We start from the raw sequence: 9,017 nt of genomic DNA, 5'->3' as shown, positions 1-9,017 counted from the left end.
GTGATGATATTGTTGGTATCAGTGTTTTTATAACCGGACCGTTAATCGAACCGGTCAAGCCTTAAAAAACGGTTCAACCGGTTCAACCGGTTCCACCGGACGGTCGAACCGGATCAATAAAATTAATATTTTATTTATTTTATATAATAAATAAAATAGTAAAATATTGATTATTTTTGTTTTTACTTAATTTTTAAGATGAAAATTAAAACAAATATCCAAATAAACATCACTTTTCAAATTCAAAAATCCAAATTACACCTAACATGTAACCAAATAGTGATGACCAAGTTTAAGTGCCCAAGAAAACATCAAGTTTAATTATACAAAAAAGTAGCAAACATGAAGTTTCTTATACAAAAAAGTATCAAACATCCAGTTTCAACTTTCAAGTTGCATCCTTTGATGCCCACACCGCATCCAATTCTTGAAGTGTTCTTTCGTAGTCATTATCATCTTCATCCCCACCATCCAAAAGTTCTTCCAAGTCCAAAGAAGGTGTTTCTTGCATGTCACCAACACCTTTATCTAAATCTTTTTTAAAAAATTAAAATAATACACGTTTAGCAAACAGAAAGCAAAAATTTGTTAAAAAAAATTATTATTAAGACATAAACCAAGAAATAATTATTTTTTCAAACTATTTAACAAAAATAAAGGAAAGAAAATTTACTTTCTTCTTCTTGAATATTTATTGGAAGAGCTTCCTCACCATAAAGCATCTCATCCAACTCATCTATGTCTAAAATAGGTGAAGAATTTTCTTCTTCTTCTTCCATAACCCAAAAGTCAGTTTTATCAATGCGCTCATAATCAATAGGATCTTGACAATTCATTTGGTTATCAAGCCTACAACAACAACAATAAACAAAACAATAATTCTAAATTTCAAGAATTCAAATTGAAAGAGTAAGTAAAAAAACCATCACCTTTCTTTTAAACGCAAGTTGTAATGGACATACACAAGATCATTTAATCTTTGATGCTCCAATATATTCCTTTTCTTTGTATGTATTCTTTCAAACACGCTCCAATTTCTTTCACATCCCGAAGAAGAAAAAGTTTGGCTCAAAATCTTAATAGCCAAATTTTGTATGTTTGGAGCACTACATCCAAAAACTCTCCACCATTCATCTACAAGAAAATTTAAACTTTTAATTAACAATGAGTACAAAATATAAGAATTACCACAACAATAATATTTAAAATAATAATGCATACCTGGTTGCATACTCTTTGATGAATCAATAGCAAGTTGTCGAGCAAAACTTCCTAATCTATCTTGATAAATTGCTACTTCATCAATGCACTTTCTTTGAACAGATCTATCACTAATCAAGGTAGTGACCATCTCAACAAAACCATCCATTATCTCCTTTTTAGTGCACATATTTAACTTGTCATATGCAAAAGCAGGGTTCAGGAGATATGCTGCTGCATGAATATCTCGTCGAAGTTGTTTGTCCCATCTTGTCTTGACAATACTTGTAAAAGGCTTGTAAAATTTCTTTTTATTCTTGAAGATATTTTTTATTGCTTTCTTTGCCCTATACATTCCGTCATAGACATAACCAATTGAAGGCCTTCGATCAGTATCCATTATACGCAACATACGTATTAGAGGAGCAGCAACACCAACTACAACTGTGCAATCACTCCAAAATCTTGTATCAAGAACAACCGCCAGAACAACACTTGCTTTTTTGTCTTTGAAGTATCGAGAATCCTTAAATGTCTTACTAGTAAAAAAAGCTTGCAAATCATGTTGATGTTCAAGGATACTCTTCAATGCAATGAATGTAGTAGCAAAACGAGTTGGCCTTGGACGTACAATCTCTGTCCATCCTTCTCTCTTTCTCAACCATGCCAATAGAAATGCATGATTGTAAACGAATTTTGTTACCAAAGAAGCCTTTTTTGCAAGATTACTAACAAGCTCCATTTTACCAATATCACCAAGAATCAAATTCAGACAATGTGCAGCACAAGACGACCATTTGATAGAGGGATACTTATCATGAAGCAAAACACCGGCTGCTTTATAGTTGGCCCCATTATCAGTTACCAAATGAACGATATTATTTGATCCAACCCATTCCACTAACTCAACAAATAGATTACAAAGTGTGGTTGCATTTTTCACAATATCAGAAGCATCAACAGATCTCACAAATGATGTTCCCCTCTTGCAATACACTAGAAAGTTTATAAGTTGCCTATTTGACCGATCTTGCCAACCATCAGCCATTATAGTGCAACCTCTTTCTTCCCAAACACTTCGATAACCATCAACTACTAATTGAACTTCCTTTTTCATGCTTCCTAATAAGTTTGTTCGCAACTGATTATATTTCAGTGCTTTATAACCGGGACCAACAGCAGCAATAACATCCACCATTTGTTGAAAGTAAAAAGAATTCACAGCATTGATGGGAATACAAGTATCATAAAAAAACCTAGCAATGCTCATATCAACATTAAGTAAAGCTTCTTTACTTACGAGCACACTTTTGATAGAACGTTGTGCACCGACAGTAGTTCTTGGTGCAAAAAAGTTAGGCATCTTCTCATCTCTCTTTCTCTTTCCTTTTTGAGAAGCCGCACCAAAAGAAGATTTATCTTTCCCCCTTGTTTGAGTATGTGGTGGATGCATTTCTTCTTCAAGATTTGTCATATGAGGACCATCAATATTATCATCTTCAAATGATATCGGAGCTATGCTTTTTTCTTCAAATGCCTTTAAAGATTGTTCCATTTGATATCTTACATCATATGGAACTTTTTTGCATGATGCAATATCTCCTTTTCTACCTGCTAAATGTTTTTTCATCCTATTGATCCCTCCACCCCTCCACACATTATTGCAATGCAAACAAGTCCAACTTCTTTTCCCATCATTACCCACATCCTCTTTAAAATGAGCCCATGCTGGATCGGTTTTGCTTCTAAACGAGGAAACAGAATTAGATGTGGAACTAGATTTTTGCCCGCCACTTGATGAATCCATCTATATTTTAAAAAATAATGAACTTTAATGCACAGTTGATGAAGTATAGTAAATAGAGGAAAAATAAACAATAAATTATGAACATATGAGTAATTCAATATAATAATTGGGTAAATATTTAGAACTTAGAATTTAGAAATGTTAAATATTTATAGCTACTCTCGTAGGCTTGATTTCTTGCAAAAGAAACTTTAGTTGTAATTGGTTAATATAGATACAAGATAATTAATTTTGAAGTTTGAACAACAATAATTATCTCATACAAGAAAAATGCTATCTTGTTTTCGCAAACAACAAGTTGGAAAGCGTATCGTACCTGCTTCGCGAATTTTTGATGCCAATGCTTTAGCAAATCAGCCCAATGGACATCAACCTGGTGGCTTGCCTAATCAGACTACTGGAATTGCTCTATCACTTTTAGCTCCACCATCTTCACCTGCTTCTTTCTCAAATTCTGCACTCCCGTCTACTGTTCAGTCACCAAACTGTTTCATCAATAAGGCTCGATCTGATTTGCGACCGACGAATACATATAATCGAAAAGCATGTGCAACAATCAAACATCAAAGAAAAAGTAACCTCGTCTTTGAGCATATGAAGGAGAGTAGTTTTTCCGGCGTTGTCAAGGCCTAAGAAGAGGATTTTCGCTTCCTTCTGCCACAGCCCTAGCGATGCCAACACTCCATAGAACCAATCTCCCACATAAATATAACGAAATTAGATACACAAAATATAACTCAACAAACCGTGACCCAAATCTCCTACAAAATCAATGAAATCTGAAATTAGATACACGAATTTGGAACTTACCTTCAGAATTCTGACTGGAAAAAAGAAATTAAGAAGGAAGGAGATGGAAAGAAATTTATCGCGACTGAAGGACTGAAAAGGGAGGAAATTTATCGCTTACTGAAGGAGAGAAGATTTTGGGGGAGAAAAATTGATAAAATAAAGGAGGCAATATTTGGGTTGGCTGAAAATGGGAGACGGGAAAAATGGAAAATAATTGTTTTCTTTCACAGACCCGGCCGGTTTTTTAAAACCGGCCGGTTTCCGGTTTTTCCGGTTTAACCGGTTAAAAACCGGTTTTTACCGGTTTAATCGGTTTTCCGAGTTTTTACTTATGACCGGACCGGTCTGGAGACCGGTTCGCGGTTGAACCGGTCCGACCGGCCGGTCCGGTCCGGTTTCGAGAACACTGGTTGGTATTGAGGCTTTGAAGTATGAGTTAGCTCGCTGCTTTGCTATGAAGGATTTAGGTTTGCTACGTTACTTTCTAGGAATTGAGGTTGCCTATTCTCCAAAAGGTTATCTTTTATCTCAGTCAAAGTACATAGCAGATCTGTTTGAGCGTGCATGTCTAACTGATAACAGGATAGTTGATACTCCTCTTGAGACCAATGCTCGGTACTCTCTGTCAGATGGACCTCCTTTGCCGGATCCTGCCTTATACCGTACTATTGTTGGCAGCTTGGTTTATCTCACTGTGACTCGTCCAGATATTGCACATGCTGTTCATATAGTAAGTCAGTTTGTCACTGCACCAACTACAGTTCATTGGGCTGCTGTTCTTCGGATTCTCAGGTATCTTCGGGGAACTCAGTTTCAGAGTCTTTTGTTTCCTTCTACTTCCTCCTTAGAGCTGCGTGCATACTCTGATGCTGATTGGGCTGGCGATCCCACGGATCGTAAGTCTACCACTGGCTTCTGTATTTTTCTTGGAGATTCTCTTATCTCTTGGAAAAGTAAGAAACAAGTTGTTATCTCTAGATCTTCTACCGAAGCTGAGTATCGTGCTATGGCTTCAACTACTTGCGAGATTGTTTGGTTACGTTGGTTGCTTGCGGATTTTGGTATTCTTCTTCGTCATCCTACTCCGTTATATTGTGATAATCAGAGTGCAATTCAGATTGCGCGCAATTCAGTTTTTCATGAGAGGACAAAGCACATTGAGATCGATTGTCACGTCACTCGTCATCATCTCCAGCTTGGCACCATCACGTTACCTTTCGTTCCTTCTTCCCTGCAGATAGCTGATATGTTTACCAAGGCACATTCCGCTTCGCGCTTCCGTTTTTTGTCTGACAAACTCTCCATGCTTTTAGCTGTAGCATCGTGAGTTTGAGGGGGGATGTTAGAATATATTATTGTTAGCTCTCAAGGGTAGATTAGTCATTTTATTCTTTTTGTGTTTACCCTAGGTATATAAACATATTCTCTTTGTATTCTTTATTCAGTTTTTATAATACTACGACTTGAGCTTTTCGATCACTCTCTATTTCTTCAGTATTGGGAGAACTTCGAGCTATGCCGGATGGATCCATATATTCAAAAGTTTATTTGTATTCAAATTTAATGTTAAAATATTTAGTATAAATATAATTATATATAGGGGAAGTTGGTGAAAAATCTCCAATCAAAATATTTCTTTGGGTTCACTCCCTACCCACAAAATTGTGGTACTATGTCATACAAAATGTGGTACACTTCATGTGGAAATGTGGTACTAAAAAAGTACCCAGGGACTGAACACAAAAAAAATCGACGGCTGGGGACTGAAAGCCAATTTCTCGTTATATATATGGCTCTCGACCTTATTGATGTGATCTTTAAATTTTGATATTTTATGTAGCTAGTTTTAAACAGGTCATGTTTGTCAACACAATAAATTATAAATATGTATTGATAAATTAAAAAATTTGACATAATATACATATAAAAATCAATTTAAGCCATCACTCCACCTTATAATTACGATTTACATGTTTGGCATCTCAATTTTCATTTTCGATATTTGATATCTGACCCTAATTAAGATATTAAGTTTGCCACGAGTGTGTTCTCCACGAGATTAGATTGGGTTCAGCCGACCTAACCCACAATGCAACGTTAGATTAAAAGGCGTTGGAAAAAGTAGTAATTGTCTACATTCAAAACTTGTAATAATTAAGTTTCTTGTCTAGAGGGAAGCCAGCAAGTCCAGTCATTTCTTCGAACAAAAATGAAACCGATCATGCGCTACAGCCCTAATAAATCTTGTTCGTGGATATTCTGAAACGTACCCGAACCTTTCTTTTTTTTGCACAAATCCCCAAGATCTTACTTGGTTTTTATAGTATAACATAAATTGTTTAATTCATAGATAACAACTCAAACATCAAATTTAGTTCGTTATTTGATTTGAATTACGTATATATGTCATAGTTAATCATAGAAAAGCAAAAAAAAAAAATGATATTTAGGATACTATTCAACAAATTTTATGTATGTTTTATTAAGGTGAATTATTTGTTTTTGTTAAGCAAATATTGTAGTTCTCGAAAGAGAAAAGTACTATAATCTTTTAAAAGATATAGAAAACAGAGCAGAAACAATGAACAATATTGTAGCGAAAAAATACAACAAGCAAAACTAAAACATCAAAGCAAAGTGAGGCTTATACGAAGTATATTGTCCTTGAAATAAATTTGTCACCTCCTGTATGTGCTTCGATGATCAATTTGGACTATTGTTTATCAGGATAGAATGAGACAACCAGTAGTAACTTAGCATGAAAGTATTACGTCGGCGAACTGAGGAAATACCTGAATTTTATCACGAGCTGGAGCAGAGCACCAGGAAACAAATAATAGAAGAGGGACAAAGTAATATGCGAGAGTGGAGGTTGTGTTTGAAAAACTCGAAACTGCCTCTATATATAGGCACTCGGGTACCATATTGACAGTCATAGACTGACCATCTGAAAGGACAAATGTTGCTTAATTGGAGCATCAACAGTCAGTCATATGGAACAACAACAGTCAGACATGATTGAATTTTCGAAAATAAAAGCTTAGAAAATAGCAAAATCTAAGCGAAACTTTGTGGGCCAAATTTACTTTGATCGGTCCGACATTCGACATACTTAGGTCGTGCCCGTACGCTTATACCCAATTCAAGCCTTTTCCAGTGCAAATCGGACCCTTGATTTGCACCTATTGAATAGGCACGCACGAAAGAGTCTCTTAATCAATCATTTATACATATTCACCAAGTGTAATTCGATATAAAATCACACATGCTAAGATTATTTTCTTATGTTAGACATTCTTCATTCCACGCTTAAAAAACCCATGAGATACTTATCCAATTTTCATTCAAAATAAAAAAGTCCAACAAGCAATAAGCCAAAATACAAAATCCAACCGTTTTTCCTTATTATGTATAAAAACATATTTTATCCTGAGTAGTTGCAATCAAGTGTAGTTTTAAATTCTATCGATTTATCTTATACCTTTTATGTAAATCTTATATACATATGGCCGTTATGCATATTCTATATGATTCAACAATAAATATTTGGTTAATACACGTCGCTCGATACAGCTATATAGGCAAAAACTTGTGTGAGACGGTCTTATGAGTTATATTTGTGAGACAGATCTTTTATTTGGGTCATCCATGAAAAAGTATACTTTTTATGCTAAGAGTATTACTTTTATTATGAATATCGGTAGGTTTGACCCGTCTCACAGATTAAGATTCGTGAGACGTACGTGAGATGGTCTCATATGAGATTCACTCACCTCTATATACTACTTATCGCGTGTGTTTTGTTTTGTCTCACATATTAAAATCATTGTGTTTTCCATGCATATTCTGATGCTTTTCTGGTAGAAGTTGGGGCAAACTATTTTTATAACATGCCCATATATATTTAAACTGCATCCTCAGATTGATTGGTGGAATAGCTTTTAGTGCCACATCCATTGTTCAATACTTCCAATGATTCCTCACATGCATGTGATCTTCTTGTTTTCCTCCATATCATCATATGCAGGCAGATATATGCTGTTTTTAATTATTTTGGTAGAGACCTAAATTCCTATTTTATGTCCTTCACATGGCTTCCCACATGTAATATATTTTGTCCATTCCTAACCGTTTATTCCTTTCCATCGACTAATTTTACATCTATTCATCGCCACAAATGCAATTAGTACTATTCTCTAGATGAATTCTAAATCTATATATTTCACATATATTTTTGTAATTTTAGATATACAAAATCATAAGTTTCAAATGCATCATTTGCATGTTTAACTAAAACCTGTATAGAGGTTTTTTTTTTTTTGGTAGAACGTGTTATACAATGTTTTTAAAGGTATGTCATGTTTATTGTTTTGTGAGTTTAAGCTTTGTGACTCTTGTGTCTCCTGGGAATGCCCAGAATATTTGTACATAACATATCTATCTTTTTTTAATTGGATTTTTCCTTTTCAAAAAATGTATTGTTTCATGTTAGTTATAGATGCATTTTAAATTCATTATATTTTGTGAAACTAATATGTAAATAAATAATGTCTGAATTTAAGATTTCAATTATTGTTTTGTTATTAACACTAAAACTATAATCAAAATCTATGAATTTCAAATCTATCACCCCAAAATCAACCTAATTTAATATATCATGATTATTATTTTATAAGAATGGATATTTAATTTGTATACTTCCCCAACAAAATATAAAAAGCATATAGATCGAATCGCCCCGGCCTCCTGATTCAAAATTTATCATAAAATAAATGTTTGTGACTTATCATAAATAAATGTTTGTGACACTACGTTGTGCATTGTGTTAATGGATATTTTGGCATTATTTGTCATATCAATAAAATATTGAAAAACTTTTATGACAAAAACCTCGACATAGTGGAGGCGGATTTATCTTTTTAATATCCACTGATTTGTCTAATCTCTTTTTTTCTTTTTTTTCTTTTTTGCCTATTACACTTTCAAATTTTAGTTCTGTTACTCTAAAATTTAATTATCGAGATATGACATCAAATAAGTAAACAATTTCTGATATTACATTAATAATTTTCAATTCCACAATAATGTTATCTAGTATCACATCAATACTCCAACAAAATAGAATTATAAACAAAAAAATCAATAATAATTCCGAAACCAACTTTAAAATCATAATAAATAAGAAAATGCAATGCACCAAAAAAGTTATTTTAGAACA

The 9,017-nt window shown here is 33.9% G+C and overlaps 1 protein-coding gene and 1 long non-coding RNA gene across 6 annotated transcripts; one reads left to right on the top strand and one right to left on the bottom strand.

The window, feature by feature from the left end:
* Window positions 1–215: 215 nt before the first annotated feature.
* LOC140813279 (uncharacterized) lies at window positions 216–4,021 on the bottom strand. 5 transcript variants are annotated; one of them, XM_073171775.1, is made up of 7 exons: window positions 3,818–3,846; window positions 3,621–3,702; window positions 3,271–3,291; window positions 1,222–3,007; window positions 930–1,134; window positions 674–849; window positions 216–534 (listed from the first exon to the last, which is right to left on the bottom strand). In XM_073171775.1, exons 4-7 carry the CDS (start codon window positions 3,005–3,007, stop codon window positions 389–391), a joined length of 2,313 nt encoding a protein of 770 aa, XP_073027876.1. In that variant the 5' UTR covers window positions 3,271–3,291; window positions 3,621–3,702; window positions 3,818–3,846; the 3' UTR covers window positions 216–388. The 5 variants fall into 5 exon arrangements, with proteins under 5 accessions (XP_073027876.1, XP_073027875.1, XP_073027878.1 ...); XM_073171774.1 differs by lacking the exons at window positions 3,271–3,291; window positions 3,818–3,846 and adding an exon at window positions 3,324–3,476 and having other exon boundaries at window positions 3,587–3,728; XM_073171777.1 differs by lacking the exons at window positions 3,271–3,291; window positions 3,818–3,846 and adding an exon at window positions 3,324–3,492 and having other exon boundaries at window positions 713–849; window positions 3,587–3,712.
* On the top strand, window positions 575–3,701 carry LOC140813280 (uncharacterized). The gene is made up of 2 exons (XR_012113875.1): window positions 575–740; window positions 3,611–3,701. It is a non-coding gene; the product is annotated as an uncharacterized lncRNA (long non-coding RNA).
* Window positions 4,022–9,017: the final 4,996 nt, after the last annotated feature.

This window comes from Primulina eburnea, chromosome 14 (genome assembly GCF_022965805.1).
Source record: "Primulina eburnea isolate SZY01 chromosome 14, ASM2296580v1, whole genome shotgun sequence".
Taxonomy (NCBI): Eukaryota; Viridiplantae; Streptophyta; class Magnoliopsida; order Lamiales; family Gesneriaceae; genus Primulina; species Primulina eburnea.
Note: the sequence above shows the minus strand (reverse complement) of the source record. Positions and strands in the feature narration are given on the sequence as shown.

Bases quoted from the DNA above. Each gene is read 5' to 3' on its own strand.
- LOC140813279 (XM_073171776.1), bottom strand. From the start codon at position 3,007: ATGGATTCATCAAGTGGCGGGCAAAAATCTAGTTCCACATCTAATTCT. The intron at 850-929 runs GTGATGGTTTTT...TTGTTGTTGTAG, and splicing joins AACTTGCGTTTAAAAGAAAG to GCTTGATAACCAAATGAATT. The intron at 535-673 runs GTAAATTTTCTT...TTTTTAAAAAAG, and splicing joins AAATATTCAAGAAGAAGAAA to ATTTAGATAAAGGTGTTGGT.